At 34.2% G+C, this 22,727-nt stretch overlaps 2 protein-coding genes across 4 annotated transcripts; both read left to right on the top strand.

Moving 5' to 3' along the window:
• Positions 1-12,319: 12,319 nt before the first annotated feature.
• On the top strand, positions 12,320-13,554 carry LOC112291553 (large ribosomal subunit protein eL32z). Its single transcript, XM_024539127.3, has 3 exons — positions 12,320-12,455; positions 12,820-13,001; positions 13,322-13,554. Exons 1-3 carry the CDS (start codon positions 12,366-12,368, stop codon positions 13,449-13,451), a joined length of 402 nt encoding a protein of 133 aa, XP_024394895.1. The 5' UTR covers positions 12,320-12,365; the 3' UTR covers positions 13,452-13,554.
• A 6,288-nt stretch (positions 13,555-19,842) lies between these two features.
• Positions 19,843-22,235, top strand: LOC112291552 (cysteine and histidine-rich domain-containing protein RAR1). Of its 3 annotated transcripts, XM_090255748.1 has the most exons (6): positions 19,843-20,085; positions 20,484-20,590; positions 20,770-20,852; positions 21,016-21,176; positions 21,320-21,558; positions 21,665-22,235. In XM_090255748.1, the coding sequence occupies exons 2-6, from the start codon at positions 20,504-20,506 to the stop codon at positions 21,764-21,766; spliced, it is 672 nt and encodes a 223-aa protein (XP_090111874.1). In that variant the 5' UTR covers positions 19,843-20,085; positions 20,484-20,503; the 3' UTR covers positions 21,767-22,235. The 3 variants fall into 3 exon arrangements, with proteins under 3 accessions (XP_090111874.1, XP_073394697.1, XP_073394698.2); XM_073538596.2 differs by lacking the exon at positions 20,484-20,590; XM_073538597.2 differs by lacking the exon at positions 19,843-20,085 and having other exon boundaries at positions 20,334-20,590.
• The last annotated feature ends 492 nt before the right edge of the window (positions 22,236-22,727 follow it).

Here is a 22,727-nt window from a genome sequence, read left to right as displayed (position 1 = left end):
ACCAAAAATAATTGACTTCACTCCAATCAATCTGGATTTACAAAATTTTTGTAATCACAGACTTCCTCTGTCAAAATACACACACAACTCTCAATAAACAACAATCATAATCTTCCAACCATAATCAATCTTCCAATAACTTCTCATATAATTCAATCACTCAGTACTCCAATTACCTAATCAATAACTCATAAATCAATCTTTGATTTATTCCACAGACTCACTTTTGAATATTCGAAAGCTATTCATTACTCTTCAACAACAAAAGAAACAAAGAGGTAGGACCAAGCTTAAACCCGACTTACGACTCTCACAGTCTAGCTCTCAACTTACAACTCTCACAGTTTGGCTCTCGGCTTACGACTCTCACAGTCTGGCTCTCGGCTTACAACTCTCACAATCTGGCTCTCGACTTATGACTCTCACAGTTTGGCTCCTGGTTTACAACTCTCATCCTCTTTATCCTATCAAAAAGATGATTTGTCGGCCAGCGAACTTCAAAGGTTATGACCCTTTGAATTCTTAACCATTTATTCCACTAACAACGTACTGTTATCAACTAAATTACCTAATCATCAGTCTAATTCTCAAGGTTATCAATAACCAACCAGTAACTTACTACAAAATTTATTTGCCTATTCTACATAGTCCTACTCCTAATTATGCAACGTCCTCACAAACATCATTTAGCCTCAACTTATAAAGACATAGCAGCATTGGCTTCTTTAGTCAATGGCGTTGGCTTACCATCCAATTGATCATTTGCTACATTATCGAATGTGCGATCCACCAAATCTGGTTCCAATTGCAAATCTTCTTCTTCCTCCTTCAGTCCGTCCATCGACTCCTTCTTCAACTGGTTTAAGAGATCTTCACTATATTCTCCCAATTTACGGACTTGAGCTTGCAATTTCAAGATCTAGACATCCTGAAGTTTCAATTGTTACTGCTGCTGACTTATCCATTCTCGAATATCTTCAATCGACACTTGAGATTGGCTCCTCATTTTTAACTCTTAACTAGAACTATTCCTCTAAAAAATACATAAAATACAAGAAAATGTCACTCTAGCCAATCCAAAACAACACCTCAGAATGACTTTAACTGGTGCCCCACTCCTATTCTCTTACTACCTAGCAATACTAACAACATGTTACCCATATTGTCTGTGAAAGGTAATGAGAAATAATCTTTCTTAGTGGCCGTATTAAGTTCCTGGAAATCCTGACAAATTTGGATTTTTCCATTCTTTTTCAGTACCATCATAATTGGAGAAAACCACTCACTATTCGGTATTGAGTAAATAAAATCAGCTGTAAGAAGCTTGTCCAATTCCTCCTTCACCATGAGGAAATATTTAGGATTAAGGCGATGTTGCCTTTGTTATACCGGTTTAGTGTTCTCCTCTAAAATGATATGATGCTCACAAACGTCCTCGAAAATACCCTTTAAATCAGTATAAGTCTAAGCAAAAGCGAACTTATGATGCAAGAAAAATTCTATCCAACAAGTCAACTCCTACTTCTTAATACCTTTATAGATAGACCTTAATTGTCTGAGGCTCTGCTGTAGTCGCTAAGTTAATAGTTTGACATAAAGGTGCAATGGCAATGTTTTGTTTCAATTCCCACGCTGGTTGAAAATAAATCAGTAAGTCCGACATATGCGAAGTACTGAATCCTATATCCAAGGCACTAACATAATGCACATCATACTTGGTCATCCAATCAATACTAACATAATCAGAGCTTTCCAAATCCGTTGGGTATATCAAGTACTCCCCTGGACCTCCACATTGGTATACCACTCCAAGGTGTTGTGCTGTCTCCACGGGCACCTCCATAATCAGTGCGACTGCATCATCATCAGAGCTGAGCTCATTGTCTGATGTCAATTTAGATGCTGACAATTGAGATTCCCCATGATAGTATATTGGGTACATTTGTAATACCATTTTGTCTCCGCCCTTGCCAATTGTAAAAGTATTCTAATTCCAATCGTTCTTGGCCTTTGTTTGATAAAGCCAAGGTCGTCCCAATAAAATTAGATACGATAAAGTTGAATGTTGTAGCCAAAGGAAGAGATATAGTCGATTTCATATGCTATACTAGCAATTTTAATTTGAACACTCCGTAAAATATCCATTGGTTTAACCTCGCTATAATCTGCCATCCGTAATACCAATGTCATGGATACTAAGTGTTCCAATTCTAAAGCATCCATTGTATCAACATTCATTAAATTGACACTGGAACCACCATCCACCTAAACGCCCGAGATCATAACACCGTCAATCGAAACATCGATGGTTGGTGCACTTGGATTAGGGTTCAAATTGACTTCACAAACTTCTTTATTATGTTGCATATGTCATGTTAATGATGAATTCAATGTAGAATGGTACTTTGGTACAACCACTAGAAGTTGCTTCATAGAAATAGAAGGACGAATAGCATCTAATTCCTTCAAAATGTCATAGGATTCCATATTTAGGATAATGCCCAATACCCTCTTTCTTTTCATTGGTTTGAATTTAACTCTGTGAGGTAAGATATTCTTCCATCCTAGACTTAGAATTGGAATAGCAGATGAAACTCCCTTGGAATTCATGCTTCCTAGAGGAACTTTCAATGGAAAGAACGTTTCTCTAAACTAATAAAAAACAAAACAGCTTGAAACTGAATCAAAGCCTCCATAATTGGTACTTGATTAGGGTGCACAATCGATTTAGGTCTTATACTAAATTAGGGACCTATGTCAGGACCTGGATAGGATGTCCCCATAATTGAGACCAATTGGCTCTTTACTTTAGAATCACCCAAATGTTGAATTGGTCCTTTCTCTTTTTGTTGACTTCTTCTAAGAACGGCTTGGATACATTCCACCCGATTTATCAGAGAATCTTTAGGACCTTGAATTATTTCTTCTATTTTTTTTTTTTTATTTTGAATTTCTTGATCCCGATTATTGAAATTGAATGGAGCATTACATTGTTGATAAGTATGTCTCGACTACTTGCAATTCACACATACTGGCGCATAATCGTCACTGGCTCTAGCATTGGGACATTCACTGGCATAATGACTAATCTATCTGCAACTGAAACAACGAAGTGGTCTTTTTATACCTCCATCTGGCATATCGGGTATCTCCACTAATATATACCTACTAGGCTTGTTCTATGTAGGGTTAGAAAATGATCTTGGTTGTCCCGTTTGTACAAAGGGTACTTAGTTCGATGATGCCGGTGGAGCATATTGCTAATACCTTTACTAGTCCTTTCCATAGTTCAGGGGGTTTGATATAGACCTCTGATTAAAATTGGAACTTTGAAAGTTATTGAATGCTCGATTTTATTGATTAGATCGATTTTCATTCCATCCAAACATATTTTTCGATTGAACTTGATTGATGTCTGAGTGAGTTGGTGGGATCATGGTCTGATTATTGAATTGTTGTTGCCTTTGCTAATTCCAACAATTAGCTATTGAGTACTTTCCTCCGTAAAATGTACATTGACCCATCATTTGTGAGGGTGAAGGACATTCTATTATCAAATGGCCATGGCCCTTACAATTACTGCACCAAACATTGGTCTTAGTATTAGTAGGCATTTGCCTCTTCTCCTTATCCTTGGCCATATTGACGACCATTTCCTCTATTTTCTTCGTCAGGTTCAACAACAAGGCTTCATTGGAATCTTTTGGGGCTGGTATTATTGGTAACTCTGCCATAGTTAACGCTTGTTGTTGATACGAAAAATAGGGAGCATACATTGTTGTTACATTTAGTAGTATAGTTTGCAATGAGGTGACATTAATTGGCCCCTGAATATTGCCATAGGAATTGGCCACTGTTTCTAACCTTTCTGGATAACTAACTATTGATCCATTCCAAGTCGGAATTTGATAACTACCTTGAACTGAAATCATCGTAGCTCCTACAGTTCTCAACTTATCATAATGGCATTCCTCCAAAACCTTGGTTCTATTAAAGAATGCAGACACCGTAACGGATTGAGTTTCCTTCACAAACATTTTTAACTCTCATGGTTGCAAACCATTGATTAATATGGATAAGTTAAATGCCTCTAGCATTTGGTGATTTGGCCACTTATTGAGTATATCAACCACCTGGCCATAATACGATTCCACTACCTTCTTTAAGATCATTTTGCTGTTTATTAACCTCTCTCAAAGACGATCCTCAACACCTATTCACCAAAAATGGTTTAAAAATGCATTCTTCAATGCTTCCCAATTCAGAAATTGACTCACTGATTGGCGGTTGTACCATGCCAATGTCATGTCCTTTAAGATTGCTGGCAACCATCATAACCAAATATCTTCAGTTCTTCCATTATTGGCTACACATGCTATCAGAAATTGAGACAAATGTTGATCGAGATCTGTACTTGAAAAGCCCCTTAAAGTAGGTAATGGAGCCTTGTTGGTTGTGCAATCACCCACGTCATCCATTTGGACTCCTATTAGAACTACTGGACCACTCGTCGTTATTGAAGAAGACAAAAAGCCGCTTAATCTCTTATTAAAATTACCACTGCTTTCTCCAATTATTTTTTTTAGACTTTTCAACAACTCCAATTTACTATTATTATTCCTAAATAAGTTTATTGGTTGAATTGGAGGTAAAAATGACAGATTTTGAAATACGCTGAACTGGCCCTTATTGGCAAGTAATTTATGTCATTCTACAAAACCAATTTTTACAGAATCAATAGTTTTTGCTAGTGGAAAGGTATCCAACGGAGTATCCAATTCTTCTATGTTTCCTCCACTTGTAGTTAACGAGCTCAAGAGATACGCTAGGCTGTTCATAAAATTTCTTGTGAGTGCTCTTGGCAATTTTCTTAACAGTATATATATATATGTTTGAAATATTAGAGATCGGTCAGCTTCTGAGTATGCTTGGATATGCCGACAGGCATGCAACCATGGCTTAATCCAACTTTATCGATGCTTCTTTTTTAACTTACATTCTTGCTTGTTTCGCAATGATTCTCTTGTTTGCGCTCTCTCTTATCTTTTTTTTATCAGGCATGTTTTTTTTACTGTAATGTTTTCATTCTTAATAACCATAATCTTTCATTATATACTACTGAATTTGCTTCCTATTTCCCATCTACTCATTCAATAGTTAATTCCTAACACTCAATGCTACTGTCAATCCCCAACAGCGGCGCCAAAATGTGATTATCAGTTTACTTATTCTACAAATTCCTTTCACAATAAATCTGTATAAGGGAATTCAAACTCAGGGAAAGACTAAGTGCATGAGCTTACAAGTTAGGGTCACTCAATTAATAGTAATCCAAACCACTAAAACACCAAGAAGTACTACAATGCTTCCTCCCAGTAACAATACTCCTTCATCAACTCATAACAACAGTGTGCAACCTTGCACTCTTAAAAGACTGCTCAAAATTCATAAATTCCATCCAATACCAAGAATAATTGACTTCACTCCAATCAATCTGGATTCACAAAATTTTTGTAATCACAGACTTCTTCTGTCAAAATACATACACAACTTTCAATAAACAACAATCATAATCTTCCAATCATAATCAATCTTCCAATAACTTCTCATATAATTCAATCACTCAGTACTCCAATTAGCTAATCAATAACTCATAAATCAATCTCTGATTTATTCCATAGACTCACTTCTCAGTATTCAGAAACTATTCATTACTCTTCAATAACAAGAAAAATAAAGAAACAAAGAGGTAGCACCAAGCTTAAACCCAGCTTATGACTCTCATAGTTTGGCTCTCGGCTTACGACTCTCACAGTCTAGCTCCCAGCTCACGACTCTCAACCTCTTTATTCTACCAAAAAGATGATCCGTTGGCTAGCGGATTCTAAAGGTTATGATCCTTTAAATTCTTAACTATTTATTCTACTAACAACATACTATTACCAACTAAATTACCTAACCATCAGTTTAATTCTCAAGGTTATCAATAACCAACTAGTAACTTACCACAAAATTTAGTTGTCTATTCTACACATATCAATTTGATAAATAAACCAAACAACCATATTCTAATAAGAACCTCTATAGAACAATTAAACTTTTAGAATTATTACATATTAAATTATTTGGACTAATACCAATCCACTCCCTTGAAAGATCTAAATTTTTTATAGTGATTGTCAATGATTATAATATAATGGTTAAGATAAAAGTATCATATTGTAGAATAGATATTAATTTATTTTTGAAAGATATTAATAAAATATATTAATAGTCTATATAATAGGAAATTCAGGAGGACAAATGAATGATTTAGTTATTAAATGTGATTAATTACAGAATTTTGGTTAACATCTGGAAAATCAGGGGAAAGTATATAGGAGTTGTAGAAGTTAATTAAGGTGCCATCGCTGTGATAGTTGTGAGCCGGGGTAAGGTTAGTGCTACCTTTTTTCTTTTGTTTGTTATTTTCTTTAAATAAGAGGATTGAGAGTTTTTGAATATTGTGAAGTGAATTATAGAATGGAAATGTGATTGGTATTATTTGAGAAGAAGAAAGATTGAAAGCTAAAATCTGATTGTAGTTCAGCAGAGAGAATGAGTCTGTATTTGTGTGAAACACCGTAATGTGAATGGTAGTTCTGTGTGAAGAATTCCAGTGATTGGAATGAGGGTAATTGTGTGCTGAAAGTTGTGAGGGTGCAGTATTACAGTTGGAGATTATGAGGGTGAATATATTGGTAGAAATAGCAGTTATTGGTATGACTGAATTATTGTAAGGAAGAGACCAATAAGGTGAAGGAGGAGATTATAGTTTCCTTGTATGTTCAGATATTGGAAATAGAGACGATACATTCAGGAGGTAATTGATTGTGTGACCTTAACGTGAACACTTGAGCAACTAGTCATTCTCCATGTTCAAATCCCTCTATACGGGTTTATTTCCATTAGATTAATTTGGAGTAAATAAAATGAGTAATCACACATATTTTTATAAAAAATCAAAAGTAGTTGAATAGTTAAAATAATTTTTGATACTAATAAAAAATCAAACTAAAAAAAAAAAATAGTATCCTAAGATCAAATTGAGGTAGCAAGTTTCTATCATGGGTATACATATTTATTTCAATAATTATTTATATGATTAGGTAGAAATAAATAAAAGTAGATTAATTGGATAATATCTTGAGAAAAGCTTCCTAGAAGCTTTATGGACACAACTCTGATTTTATACATGTTTGTAGTTGATTGATAGTTTAGAAACTTGATTAATAAATTAGTCACATATTATAAATATTGGTAGATTGTGGAATAAGCTAATTATATGGCATACATAAAGAGAATTTACCTTTTAAGTTTAAACATATGTCTTGCAATTTGGACACGTATTAAAGATCCTATAGAAAGTAATTATATAATTCTTAGTTAGATAATATATATAAAATAAAAATGAAGCCTGTTTCACTCTTGTCAATGCTCTTTTAGTCTTTAGACTTATTTCAAAACTTTTTAGTCTTTTTGTCTTTAGAAATAATTATTCTAATTTAATATTATACCATCTTGAAATGATTCTTCAATATTTTCAAGTAATACAAGTATGTATTAATTTTTTTGGTTCTCTAAGATTTAAGTCCTTAATAATTTAATAAGAATCTTAAATTATTGTTCTTACTTTGTTCTAAAAGTGAATGAATTGTTCTACTCCTCTTGTTGTCTTTTTGAAGGTTACAGATTACCCACCTTTAAACTAAATTATAGGTTTTTGTGAGTGTAAAATTCCACCCCTCAACCCAAATTACAAGATGGCCTCAATTAAGAGTTGTTTGTAATGGGTGGTTTGAAGTAGAAGTAACAAACAACAAGAACTAAAGAAGAATAACACAAAACAAGTGAAACAAGTACAATCAAGTAATTATACACTACAAAACGAGTCACAGTTTTTTCACTGGATTCTCACCCAATAAAAAGTAAAAAGTAAAAGTAAAATTATATTTTTAGAAAGATAATTTTTTTATCTTTTCAATGATATAAAAAACATGTAAATCCGAGTTACTATGAGTAAGTTATGAAAGATTGAAAATAACAAGTAACAAATGGAAAGTTAAGTGAAAAATATTTTACCTCAAGGGTAACTTGTTAATAGATCAAGGATTCGAACCTCACCAAGGCTCACATGTAGTGTACATGGGTTGCCTAAAAGAGGCCTTGAGGCCTTAGTCTTATCTTCCTACCTACATGCAAGGTGCTACAATCTATATGGGACTTGTGCACCTCCCTTCTTACAAGGACTATACTAGCTGCTGGTCCTCCTATTTTCTACTAGTAGAATTAATATTTTTGCATTTTTGACTTCACCATGGTGTTCAAAAACACCCCATTAGCCTAGAAACACTGTATGGCCTTCAAACCTTACTCCATTTCTTCATAATGGCTCCCCAAGTGGTAAAACTCAATTTTATCAAGGTCTTGAAAATTATCCTAAAAATTCATAGAAAATTCTAAATAAATTTTAAATAAATTCTAAAAATTACTATAATATTTCTATAATTATAATATCCATTTAAAGATATAATTCCATATATTGATGATTTTTTATAGTGATAAAAATCAATTTGAATCTACTAAAAATTCTAAATAATTTCTGAATAAAATACAACTTATGTTAAGTTCTTAATTGGCACAAGTTGATCGTTTTAAGAAACATCAAATTTAAGAAAATTGTAGTATTGAAATACAACATCAAAATTAGTGAAGAATCACCATCAAATCTAATTTCTTTCTTGTCTTCAATACTCACATCATTTAATGAGAATATTTTATCAATAATTCATGCCTTTAAAAGCACAATTGATGAATTTGTAGATAAATTATTATCTGCAAATATTGATGATATACTTCCAACTTCAGTTTTAAAATGATACAACCAACTTCAATTTTAAAATGATACAACCGACTTCAGTTTTAATTACAACAAAATAGATTGGTTCATCACAATAATATGTATCACCAAAAATCAATATTAAAAATTATATTTTTCTTTCGTATAATCAACAACCATAAATCTATCTTAAAATTAATTATATTAAATACATGAATCATAATTAAGATTTAAACTATCTTATCTTTGATTATTTATATGAATTAATAGAAGAACATTTAATTCCAAATGATTCATTTTTTTATGATGAAGCCTTAAAGTCCTTGGATTAACAAGCTTGTATACATCTTGAAAAAGACATTATTATAAAAAATTAGACTTAGGATCTAAAAGAACTTCCCGTAGGTTTTCATTCAATCACAATACAATGGATTTTAAGACAAATTTAAGGAGACAAAAAACCTATAAAATTGAAATCAATATTGGTTGCCCATAGATTTTAGCATAAATAAAAAATTGATTATACCAAAAAATCTGCCCCATGTATTAAATAGAACACAGTTTAAAATATATTAGCTTTAGCAACTTTAGTTCATTAGGAATTAATTCATCTTAATATGGAGACCATCTTTTTCAATTGTGATCTTTTTAAACTAATACATATGGTCCAATTATAAGGATTTATAAAAGCAAAATTAGATCATAAAATATGCATGCTTTGAAAATCACATTATGGTCTCAAATAGGTTCTTAGAGCTTGGTTTTAAAAAATCAATACTTTTCTTCAAAATCATGGCATCAATTGTATAGAAGAAGATTACAACTTACATTATTAATATAACAATAAAGGAATTACAATTCTTATACTTTATATAGATGATCTACTTCTCATATACAACCACTTTACTTGTATTTATTAGCTAAAATTACAATTAATGGATAAGTTTGATATATCAAATTTAAATAAATTCAAATTCTATCTTAATGTAGAATTCCTATCAATACACAAGGATTTATTTTTGACACAACAAGCTTATGCTTTGCGTATACTTGCTAAATTTGTAATCAAAAATAATAACTCAGCATCAATTTTAATACCAAAAGGGCTAAAATTAAGAAAAGAAGAAGACTTTCTATGTGTTAACGTAAATTATAATTAAAAACTTGTAGGCAAAATGATTTACTTACTAAAATATAAATCAAATCTTATACATTCTAAATGGTTTTTTAACCAATTCATGCATTTATCAAGTCAAACTTATTTTCAAGCTACAAAACTGTCAAGGACAAGAACTTGATAAAGACAAATAAAAAAGTGAGACTTTTCTCAAAGAAAGGTGACAAAATAGAAATAACTCAATATGTATATTAAGAAAGAAACTGGAATGGCTATTGCCAAAAGACAAGAAAATCAAAGACCCTTGAAATTAGATTAGAAGCAAGAAAGGAGTTTACAAGAGTGAGGAGGGCTTCACTCTTGTCTCAATATATACTATCTTACTAGGGGCTACGTGGCGACGTTCTATAAGACCTCCAATATGTGTTGACTTTGTAGGCACATGCCTTGACTTACAAGACAAGTTTTTCTACGTATGGGCTATATAGTTAGCTTGGTCTTCAAGCTAACAACATGTGTGGCACATGGCTAACTTGTTGACCACGTTTCTAATCCCAAAAAGTCAATTAAAGACACTTATAAAGTCAAAGCAGTGTCTATTAAGCTTCTAGAAAGCTTCTATACCAAATACTATAGAATTAACTTATTTTTATCTACTTTTACTTATTTCTACCTATTAACACATGTAATTACTAGCTTACATGCATATGTCCATGACAAAAATATGTACTGAGAATATAAAAAAAAAATAAATAAATAAATAAAATCCTTAACTTTGAGATTCTTCATTTGAAAAATGAAAATACAAAGATAATGGAATATACAAATATTAATTGTGCAAACAATCTCAACAACAAAAAATCCTTAAATACATAATTTTTCAAATTAATAAGAGGACCTATTACTTAAGCTTCAAAAAAATAAACAACAATTGCAACATCCTCTTCTGATGCAAAAATTAAAGAAATTGTTAAAGGTATTAAAGAAGGCATATGGCTGAAAACATTTCTTCAAAGGATCAAAGTTAAAAAAACTGAATCAATATTAATTTGTTGTGATAATTAAAATGCAATCAAGTTTGCTAGAAATTCTATTTGTCATATCAAATTTAAACATATTGAAGTATGGCACCATTTTATTTAAGAGAATGTCCTCACAAAGATGGTTGAATTGTTTTATGTATTAATACTAGATCAACTTACAAACATCATGACTAAATTCCTTACTCAAACAAAATTTCTAAGCTTTAATCATGATTATGTAGTAACTATTTCAAAATCTTGCACAATCTTGAAAGCTTATTACTTCAATGTTAAAACTACAAATCTTGACCACTTCTTATTTACTTGTCTTAATCACCATAATAACGACAATGAATAGGGATTGTTCAACTTTGGCCAAACCACTTGCTTTACAATTTCATGTGATACAAAAAACAACAAAGCAGACAAAAGCTCAATGCAGTACAAAGACATTATGACAAGTGGAGGAGGTTCTCTAAATTGCCAATCAATAGATTTCATAAAATACTCTCTCATGAGCATGGCAATATAATCACATAATTGCCGCAAGAAAATGAAGGAAGCATAGAGCAACAAAAGACATAAACCAGTGCAATAATTTTACAAAAGGGCTCTTCAATTTTGTCTTGTGCAATAAACACACCAAAACTACATCTCTTTGAAGCAACAAACCTACCACAGAGATTTGCCGCATGGTCTTATGATGACTCCAATTCTCAAAGTTCATACAACAAGAAGCTTCACTTGCCATAATCCAGAGAGGACACTAAGTAGATAGATAGAAAAGGAATAAATCAGCATGTTTCTTCTGAAATATGTCACCTTGACAGATTATCAAGGTGAGGAGGGGTGTTAGTCTAAAACCATATGTCACGTATTTACCACAGTCAATAGTCAATAATAAAAACTAGAAGATAAGGTTTTATCTATTAGACACTGTAATTCTTGACAGTGCAAGTCACAGTTCAGAGAAATAAATATTGTACTGGATCCAAGTAACCTGAAACTCAAGATCAATTCAAGATCAGTTGTTTCTCTCCAATCACAATCATATGATTAACCCTGAAACTCACACGACCACCAACAGTTCATCGCAAGCACAAGACAGTGAGAAAACTGTTGGGTATGATCCTTTCCGGATCTAAGCCAGGGTAAAACGGGAAAAACGGTCCTCTTTCGGAATGGCGGGTATGAGGGGACGGGTCAGGGGCAGTGCCAAGCCCTAAACCCTGAGAGAAAGCGGGAGCAGGCGAGGACAAAGCAGAGGGAGGGCGACAGGGCGGCTCTCTCTTTGGGTGGTTCTCGCAGCTCAGCCGAATTTCCTGTTGCGCTCCACCTGCTTGTCAAGATGGTGACCCCTCTCATCAAGCGCGATGTCATCAAGAAGCGCGTCAAGAAGTTTAAGCGCATGCAGTCTGACCGCAAGATTTGCGTGAAGGTACTGCGACTTCCCTCTTTCGAAGGACCACTAATCAATAGAACTCTTCTGTTGTGCTATCGATTCTTGCAGTAAATACTTAGATTGGATCTCATAATTATGATTTTAGTGCCATTAGGGTTGTCCTGCTACGTTTAGCGACTCTTATCTTTCTAAGCGCGGATCTGTCTCACGGGAGCATTAGGTCTTCGAATTGATTATTGAGGTTATCGATGGCGTTGAGGCCGTTTACCTGGATTTTGTAGAGTGTTTCAGGTGACTTAATTGATGTTGTGGTTTAGGGTTTGAACGTGCCTGCACTACTTGTTGTTTGTGAAATGTCACATCTCATGAGAGAACTTTGGGTGAGTATTGTTTGTTTCAGACAAACTGGAGGAGGCCTAAGGGTATTGACTCTAGGGTTCGCCGCAAGTTTAAGGGCACTACTTTGATGCCCAACATCGGTTACGGCTCAAACAAGAAGACCAGGCATGTGCTGCCAAGTGGATTCGTTAAGTTTTTGGTTCACAACGTGAAGGACGTCGAGCTTCTGCTGATGCACAACAGGTAAATATACGATTGCTTCCTTCATTGAGGATCAATTAGGACTGGTAACCCTCTTTTGTTAATTGCCATCATTTTGGGGCTTCAGGCTTTGAATGAGAAATTCGATCTTACTGTTGTGGACATCCGAGGGCAAGTGATGTAAAGAATGGGTATACTGTAGATAAGCTTAATGTGAGATTCTGGAAGTCTTTATTTTGATCATCCCACCCCTCATTCTCGTTTCTTTCTCAGTGATTATGATAAATGGGAACTGAGCAATTACATGAAACGTCTAGCTGTGATTTAAACTGAAGTGCACATTTGGTCATACGATGATGCAGGAAGTACAGTGCTGAAATTGCACACAACGTTTCCACTCTGAAAAGGAAGGCCATCGTGGAGCGTGCAGCCCAGCTGAACATTGCACTGACCAATGGAAGCGCCCGCCTCCGCAGCCAAGAAGACGAGTAGGATTTATGAATTGGTGCATTTTTCGTGTATCTTTCTTTGTGTAGTGGACTTATGGGAATTTTTCACCTACTCTCTTTCAATGAAGAAGCTATATTCGTGACAACTCTACTGAAAGGGGACTCCTTCATCGGTAACATTTGGATGAGCTTTTATCTTTTTATTTCGAGACCTAAGTCTAGCGGGGAATGAATTGAATTGTGTATGCAGTTCGTGCACGGTGATTCCTGTAGTTTTGAACAGACTCGAGAAGTTTCAGTAAGATTCCCTGAGTGTTACTGCAACACCTGATTATCGTTGACCGATTACACCCCAATGAATTGTTCAATACAGTTAGAGCCAGTTTTAGCAATTCCGCTTTCAACATTCTGCGCAATTTGGTAGAGTACGAATGATGCTATTGGCCGTGAATGGTTTTGCAATTGCTTAACCGTTCATGTGAGAACAATTGGCCGCGTCCATGTGGTGGGCTCACATGAAAGCAGTTACCTTTCGTGTGAGGCTTTCACAAACTGAGGAGAGGATGAACGAGTAAATCAGAATTATGTTCAAGTAAAAGAATTCATCTGATGGTTTCATAAGGGATAGTACTGCATTGAATCAAAAAAATCGCACTCGTTCTTCTGCGGCCGACTAGACATGTCCACACTAAAGAAATTTGAGGTGGCGCAACTCAATAGCGGAAGAATATCGGTTTTGCGTAGCTCACACATGTTTCACGTGGTCGTGCTAACTGACCTTCAATGCGATGCGAAGAAAATTCAAATCATGACTGTCACTCGGTAAATTCTAGAACGAGGAGTGCACCCGAACGAGCTGGTCCTTGAAAGTCTTCACAGTCGCTTGTTTGTTAAGACGCACACACGCTTCTCTCTGTTTCGTTGTGCCGTTGGACGGCAAAACATTAACGCGACATTGCCAATGGAACGAACAGATTCGTTAATTTTCGAAGCTCGCCTTCTGCCTACCGTGACTGAATCGATGATTCCCTTCCCTTCACCGCCAAAGGCTTTTTTTCCATCGTAATCGAGATATCAGTGGTTGTTTTCAAGGAACCATCTACCTCCCACAGCGGTTTCACAGGACTGAGACTGAGAGATGATGCGCATCCTTCGTGGCCCTCCCACAGAACTCCCTGTAATCCGAAGTTCCGGTTTACTCGTAGCTCCCCAGCCAACGGGCCAGGAAGCCCCCATCCTGAATCAGCCTCGTACTCGCCTTCAGACCTAAAATGTATAAAGCTTAGGGAGTAACAACATCTCTCGTCATTAGTTTAAGTCTGATGCGAGTGAGAGGCTCCGTCGTGCCAGTCCCTCGTCGCAAATGATCCCTTACGCTATCTTTTGCACATAGAACACATCATGGTATTTTTGCAAGAGTAGCGTTTTTTTCGGCACTAGGGTTCTGCAACCACGTCGCGAGTTTCGCAGAGATCTGTGGGACTGATAGCGAGTTTGCAGTCAGGGTTAGCTTCGAGCGTGGAATCTGTCTGTTGACAGGGGCACGCGAGGCTGGGTTGGGCATAAGAACTGTGATGTGAAAGACTTTCTGACTTCGTGGCTGCAAGGGCAGCTTGGATTTCCTCACGGGGAGAACCGCTGTCTTTCATGTGTTGGCCTTGGAGGTGAGGTATCAAAGGCGAAGCTGAGTTCTCTGTAGGGGTGTAGGAATGTCGGAGAGAGGAAGCCGCCTGTTGTACCCAACAACCACTTTTAGACTTTTGTCTTGGCTCACAGTCTCTTGTTCTCATTCTGTCTTGGTGGTTGTAAGACATTTGCCGGAGCCAATGTGTATACCTGTCATTTTTAGATGGAGGCATTGATTCCGATTCAAGAAACCTGAAGCTCTCTTAAACCAGGGAACATATAAATAGAATATTACTAACATCTGCCGTAGAAAGCCGAGTCGTATGCATATGCGTGAACTGTGTAGCATAAGTACAATTTTAAGAAGCGTCTGGATTGCGTTCTTCCTCTGCGCTCCACCTCCTTCTGCCGCAAGCGGCCCATATCTCACGCCCTTCCTCTGCCTCTCTCCTAGTCTTGTGCTTCAAGCCTCCTTTCCTTTTCCGTCATTTCTGGTTCTTTTTTTTTTTACCTTATCATCCCATTTTTCGCCGCTTCCCTGTGTCTACTGTCCTCCATCTCGAATTGCTTCTTCCAAACCTCTTCGGGCTCATGCCCTCGGCTCAACTTCAACTCCTTTCAAACCACAAACCCTAAACCTACTCCACCCTCCACTGCATTTTAGACTATATCAGCCAAAAAAACTTTGTCATGAAATTGTTGTAACTTCCTGTTACAAATCCACGCAACCCCTTCTTTCTCTGCTTCTAAAGTAGGGTGTTTTTTGGGTGTGGGTGCTGAAGTCTGAGCAAACGATCCTCATCATCTTCCTTGCCTTGCTCTACAAGCTCTAGACTCTGTCTGAACCTTCTCTCAAAACAAACTAAACAGAGGCAAAATACGTTTTTGAAACAGAAGGAAAAATTTGAAAAAAAAAAAAAAAACTTCGCTCTCAAGAATAACAGATTCGTAGCTTGAGGCAGAACTTATGAGACTAATTGTGGGTTTAAAATGATTTTTATCAGTTTTAATGTACATAGTAGATTGTAAAGGCCAAGCACATATCTTAGTCCTGATTTGAAAAAGTTAATAAATTTTTATGAAATTTCCAAGTCTTTGTACGCAGGTTGTAACAAAACAACTATCCACATGAAAATGTCAACATTGAACCAAAAAAATCATAAGCAAACTTCTGAAACAATGATAAGTTTCACACATAATTTATCAAAACTTAGAATGTACATGTAACACATATTTTAAATTTATATATCTTGTAATTTTTTAAGCCTATGTAATAGCTACCCTAACGAAAGTAAAAGTAAGAAACATGAAAAATTATATTGCATCAATCATCCTTATTGTCTTCTTTTTTATTTTTATTTGTTGCTATCATTATTTCTATTTCTTGAAATTTTCACTATAAACATTTTGTATGTACTATTTTTAGCATTAGATATGTATATTGGTAATATCTTTTATAATTTAACACTAAAGTATATTTTTAGAAATTTAATGAAATTATAACATGTATTTTATTTTTTAAATAATAAAATACTGATATAAACTACTTATTGTAAATATTGTATTCTTGCAGTTTTCTTTTCTGTTTCATTTAACATTTAATGAATCAAATTTAATGGATAAAAAAAATTAATGATGTTTATTATAGTTTAAAGAAGCAGTAAATGCAACTTGATCTTCCATAAACCAGCTAATTAATTTATTAACCACCAATCTATTCATACATGGTTTCTTATATTTTATTTTATTTATTATTTCATTTCTCAAAACATATAAATGTAATTATATTTCAATATTAATGTTGCAAGGTCTTTGTTTCCTTGTTTAAAAATGAATAAATAAGTGTATTTCTAATTTTATAAAATATGTTGACAAAAAGTCTGAATTTATTTTCTGTCTTCTAACCAAATGTTTAGATTTATTGTCATTTAATATTTCTTATGAATAAACGAGTTTGAATCATAATTTATAATAATAATATATTTTTATATGAAATGCCTATTTTATGTTGTTGTGGAGAGAAAATCTTGCCTTAAGAAAACACTAGGTCTCTTACTGCAACTAATTGCTCTACCTTCTCTTAAATACTTTAAAAACAACATAAATCCAACAACATATGAATCCTCTCTAAATTCCCTTGCCCTTGAATCCGTCAACAAACTATATATCATAAATTTATGGAACAAAGACAAGAGAGCAAAACTTTCTTTGGAGGCCCTTACATCCTTTTCCAAAGTAGCTTGCTACTTTTTAAAATTCTAGATCCTATCATAGTCATAAACCCTAAACTCAAAACTCTAATCCTATCTCCAAATCCTAAATCCAAAACTTTTAGTTTATTAAAAAGTTTTATTTGTATTTTCTTTTTAAAAATGTGAGTTGAGGATTCTAGAGGATTGGTGCCATCATACTTACCAACATCATTAGCTACTACCAACTCATGGCTCCTTCTTCATAGAGAAACTATATATCAATATATTAAAAAAGACAAATATATAAAAAGAGTGGGTGTCACACATTATATTCTTATTAAAGAAGATTAATCACTTCCATTCACATGTGACAAGTGTCCTTGTCATCCAATATAATATGCCATTGCAAACATTGCAAGGCCAACCTTATAGATATCTTTAATAAACTAATCAAGGATTTTTGGAAAATATATAACTTCTATAAAACTTTGTTTCCAACAAAACTATGTCACTTCTTGTTGTTAAAACTTATACATCTACTTAAATATTTACTAAAAACATCCCTATTAATCTATTATTTATTATTTATTTAAATAATTGATTGTTTTTAGAATCTAATTTTTTCTTTAATTTTTTATCTAATAAATAAAACACATAATAAGAATTAAAATATCTTATGGACTTGAGGTAGTTTTTATATATTATAAGAATTTATATTATAACAACATTATATAAGCTTTGTTAGCATTTAGTTTTCATATTTACATTTTAAAAGTATGAAGTCAAAAAAATTACAAATATAATGGTGTAATTTAGTATCACCATTGCAATGGTTAATAAAAGTTAATTACCACTAACAACCAAAATTGATCCTTGCTCAAAGAATTAGGAATAATTATTATTTTTTTGTAACAAAAGTAATAATTGGTATTAAAAAAGTAAATTTGAATTAGAATCAAAATCAAATAATTTACAATTTCTATCAAAACTTACAACAGGATCAATATTGCTATAACGATAGTTGTGTCTTTAATACCATTAAGTTGAGATTTTAGTTTTTAGTTTTTTGTTCAAAAGTTTTAAAAATAAAAGAATCTAATTTTCTTTAAAGATTAAATTCATAAAATTGGGGCACAAATGCAATAGGAATAAACATCTTAAGTATGTTTTTAGAAATTTTCATCTTATTAATCTATGTAGCAAGAAAAGTGTACAAAAGAACCCAAAAGCCTCTAATATCTCAAGTTTTTTGTAAACCACAATACATTAGTGATAAAAAAAATCATAATTTACAACAAGATCTAAAGTGATAATTAAAATATGTGTTCAATAATTAATAAAATGCAATCTAATTGTAGTTATTGTACTTATTAATTAATTGGTAGGTATTTATTAATAAAAATATATTTTTTTTATGTTGTTGAAGGAAGAAATTTTTAACACAACTGCTATATTGACTACATAGAGAATAAAATCTATATGTTAGTACATTCTATCAAGTTTATTTAGTCAAATGAAAAAAATATTTATTTTGAATTATATGTTATTTTAAGGTAAAGAAATGGAGTTCAAAACGAAATACTAACATGATACATAATTTCATAAAAGAGAATTTAAATATAAGCATATTCTTAAATATCAATCTACACTTAAAAAAATTATCTTCATGACTGATTCTACAATGTTTTGTTTCATAAGCTAATATTTTCAAATCATAATAGTGTAACATTATAAAAGTTTGATGATAATGCCAAGATGGGTGTTTTGAACTTTTATTATTTTTTAAAAAAGTTATATTCTTTAAGGTTTTAATTAGAATCAATGATTTAAAAATATATATCTTAGGAATTTTTTTGAAGATAATTAAACTTAAATATGGTTGACATATAAAAATGTGTTTCTATATATATATATATATATATATATATATACATATACATATATATACTCTCAAATGAATTTAAGAAATGAAGAAGAAGAAGAAGAAATACCATTGTGTAAATTTTTAAAAATGTTTTAAAAATAAAAAAAATAAAAAATTCCAACATTTGGAAAAAATTCATTGCACAATACCACATAAAAGAATACAAATATAGAAAAAGTCTACACATGTAATGTTGAAGGATAATTAGTCTATTTTATCATCAAATTTATAAACTCAGGTTTGAACGGAGAACGAAAGTAATTTTCAACCCTTTCAAGAGTCGTATATAAAGAACATGAGTCCACCATTGATTAATTAATTATTTAATTAATCATCTAATTATTTTTATTATTTAATAATCAAAATATGATTGTATTGGAATTCAATTATATAGTTCAAGTACACACTCTACAGGCAAACAGAGCAAAAAGAATCAAACACAATTCCTCATTTTATTCCATTGCTTCAGATTCTGCAGTACTGTGAATCGCTTGTGAAGGTTTGAGCAATCTGCATCCATGACCGCTGCAGATTAAACGCCCGAATCCGTGCCCAGAAGCACGGGTCCCATTACCGACGACGGTGGTGATGTTCGATCCCAAGACTAGTTGCAGTTCACCGCGGGTTCCAGAGAATTCCTCCGACAAATGAGACTCAAAATTAGGGTTAGAATATTTTCAATTGGGCCTGGTGCACCTGGGATCCCGTGTCGTGGCGGAGGAGCTGGTGATGGTTGTAGCGATGTTGGATTGATCCGATAGCCATTGCAGACAACCATTTGCTGGAGATCGAACGAAAACCCTTTTGCTTTGTGTCCTTGGCAGTGAGGTTTCATGACGACGACGACAGGAAGACTTCGATGCCAACGAATTGGCTGCGATGAGTTCTTCAGCCCCGACAACAACTTGGAGAATTCCTGTACATATCACAGTGGGGTAATGTGTCGTTCGTAGTTTTGGTTGTTCTTTTTGCGTTGTTTTTTTTCTGGAATTTTTGTGTTATCTGTGGAGAGTGGGTCGTTATGCGAAGAGTTCATGGGTTGAGAAGAGTTATGAGGATTCAAAGGTAGTTGAACCTTAGGATCAGAGATTGGTGGAAAGAAGAATCGTGAGGTTTTGAGTCATTCATTTTGCAGCAATATGTCAAGATGTAAAATTCGCAGTGATTGCTTCTTATTGCTGTTTCATTTTTTTTATTTCTTAATTTTTGGTACCATCACGTTATTGAGGCTTTAATTGCATTGTTAACCTCTGAGGTATGCGTGAGTCATCTCGCCTAGTTCATTCAAATGGTTTTGTCGCTCGAACTTCGTAACGTATGACTTCTGTTGTAGAGTGTGCGAGATTTCATGTCATGTTTCAAAACTTTGATCTTACTTCTGTCGATGGATTCTGTGGCCTTGACTGGACGCCTCTGGTATATGTTTCGATTGGACAGCCGGTGAGTTATCGCTACACTCGTGTGCATACATTGCTTCGGTTTGTTCCAGTATGCATTAGTGGTGGTTGTTTACATCTCTGGCAGATTTTGTGTGCCAGTTTTGTCAAAGTTAGACACGATGCAGCTCTTGCTGGTTGCATAGGAATGAAGTTGTTGAGACGACTGCGGGGGTTGTGCAGCCTTTGTTTCACGATGGAGGGAAAGAGTGGAGCTGTTGTAAACAGCGCAGCCATGACTTCAGCGATTTTTTAAGCCTGCCTGGGTATGTTTTGATGTAGTTTCAAGGTCTAATTTCACAAGTATGCAGATTATGTATGTATAACTTTCTCTTTCTTGAGCATAGCGGTTGGGAGGGCTTGAAAGAATGTCTCTTTAGCATCATAGTCTAGTAGCGACTCACATAATACATGTGGGGTCTTTCTTAGATGCACAAAGGGAAAGCATTCATCTGAGAAGCCCGTAGTTAAGGCAGCTCCTAGTCCTAACGCTAGACTGCCGCAACCGATCAACACTGGTAACAGTGCTTTAGATGCCGCTAAAGCCGCATGTATACGATGTCGACAAGGGTTTTTCTGCTCCGATCATGGTTCGTTCATTTTTCTCTGTGTCACCACATTCGGTTATTGTTTGTACTGAACAGATCAATATTCTATGGCGCAATGTCTTCGTCAATGCAAATATTTCGATGGCTTCATTTTTCTTTACTTTATGGTTGTTTTCGTTTTGCAGGAGCTCAACAACCAACAGCTGGAGTTGCGAAGCCTGTTCCAGCAACCACTGTGCAGACCGCTGCCTCCGAAAGTTCAGGGATTGTAAAGAAGGCTGTGCCATCCAAGGTGTTCGATATAAATGCCAAACAAGTATGTAAACGCAAAGGTTGTGGCAACACGTTTACTGAGAAGGATAACCACCAAGAAGCTTGCAATTATCACCCTGGCCCTGCGGTGTTTCACGATCGACTTAGAGGGGTATGATATTGCATCTAATTTGTAAGTTGCCTTCAATTGTGTTCATATTCTTCTTCACAATCTGAGTCTTGAGATGACAATTCATATTTCTTTTGTTTTTGTGCAGTGGAAATGTTGTGATGTGCATGTAAAAGAATTTGATGAGTTCCTGGAAATACCCCCATGCGCCAAGGGTTGGCATGACGCCAATCCACAGGATGCGGCGTGAAGGTTCTTTTATCAAGATGGACCGCGTGCTAGTTGAATTTGTGGATTCTTTCTTAAGGAAGCTGCACTGACATTTCTGGTTGCTTTAAGGTTACACGGGAATTCATTCGCTTGGGTTTATGCAGTAGTTGGATTGATTACATAACCCCGTAAAGTAATCAGTCCTACTGCAGTGTGTGTTTCGCAGAATACTGTCAGTTGGGATTTACATGAAATCTATCTACAATCCTCCATCCACTTACACCATGGATGCATCTTTTAGTTATCTGGTTTGTTCGTTACACAACGTTTCTTTTGAATTCCTACATGTTAGCAGTTTTAGGTAGTAAGAATGAAGGTATTAAATTGTGAAGGATGGTTTTGCTATGGTACTGATGCCATCCTAAATCCAACATCAACAAATTTAATTTACCCACAGTTGTATACAACACCCCCTCCCTCTTTATATTATTTTATTTCATTTTATTTTATTTCGACTCTTTTATCTGTGTGTTTTAGATTTTCTTAAAACTATTTTTTATCACCTTTCAAGTAGAATTTGCATGATGTTCCAATTTCCAAACATGTTTCGTTGGTGCGAGTATTAATGTAAGAACACAATTTTTTTGTGCGGCAAAAATCACTTCAAAATATTAATCCCAGAAATTACTACTACGATTAAAAGATGGATCACGAGACTTGGTTGGACCATCTTCAGGATACAATTTGCTGTTCTCAACACTCAATAGTTGTATGCAACGAGTTTAAAAAGTTGAAGCAAAGTTTACTTAAAATGCAGTAATTCACATTACTAATAAAAGTATATTGGAATAATTTTGTATAGCTATGAGAAAACCCTTGAAGGAATTTCTATGTTTTTTGAAGAATCTGTAAGTGAATACCAAGAAATACTAAACTTATTAGGATGTTTTACTTCATTTCATGTAATTTTAATAAGCTCATCATTAATGCCTTGCTCTGGA

Source organism: Physcomitrium patens, chromosome 14, assembly GCF_059467195.1.
Source record: "Physcomitrium patens ecotype Gransden chromosome 14, ASM5946719v1, whole genome shotgun sequence".
In the NCBI taxonomy this organism is placed as follows: Eukaryota; Viridiplantae; Streptophyta; class Bryopsida; order Funariales; family Funariaceae; genus Physcomitrium; species Physcomitrium patens.
The sequence above is the reverse complement of the archived record's forward strand: the minus strand, read 5'-3'. Positions and strand labels throughout refer to the sequence as shown.

Bases quoted from the DNA above. Each gene is read 5' to 3' on its own strand.
- LOC112291553 (XM_024539127.3), top strand. From the start codon at position 12,366: ATGGTGACCCCTCTCATCAAGCGCGATGTCATCAAGAAGCGCGTCAAG. The intron at 12,456-12,819 runs GTACTGCGACTT...TGTTTGTTTCAG, and splicing joins ACCGCAAGATTTGCGTGAAG to ACAAACTGGAGGAGGCCTAA. The intron at 13,002-13,321 runs GTAAATATACGA...ACGATGATGCAG, and splicing joins CTTCTGCTGATGCACAACAG to GAAGTACAGTGCTGAAATTG.
- LOC112291552 (XM_073538597.2), top strand. From the start codon at position 20,468: ATGACTTCTGTTGTAGAGTGTGCGAGATTTCATGTCATGTTTCAAAAC. The intron at 20,591-20,769 runs GTGAGTTATCGC...GGGGTTGTGCAG, and splicing joins ATGTTTCGATTGGACAGCCG to CCTTTGTTTCACGATGGAGG. The intron at 21,559-21,664 runs GTATGATATTGC...GTTTTTGTGCAG, and splicing joins TTCACGATCGACTTAGAGGG to TGGAAATGTTGTGATGTGCA.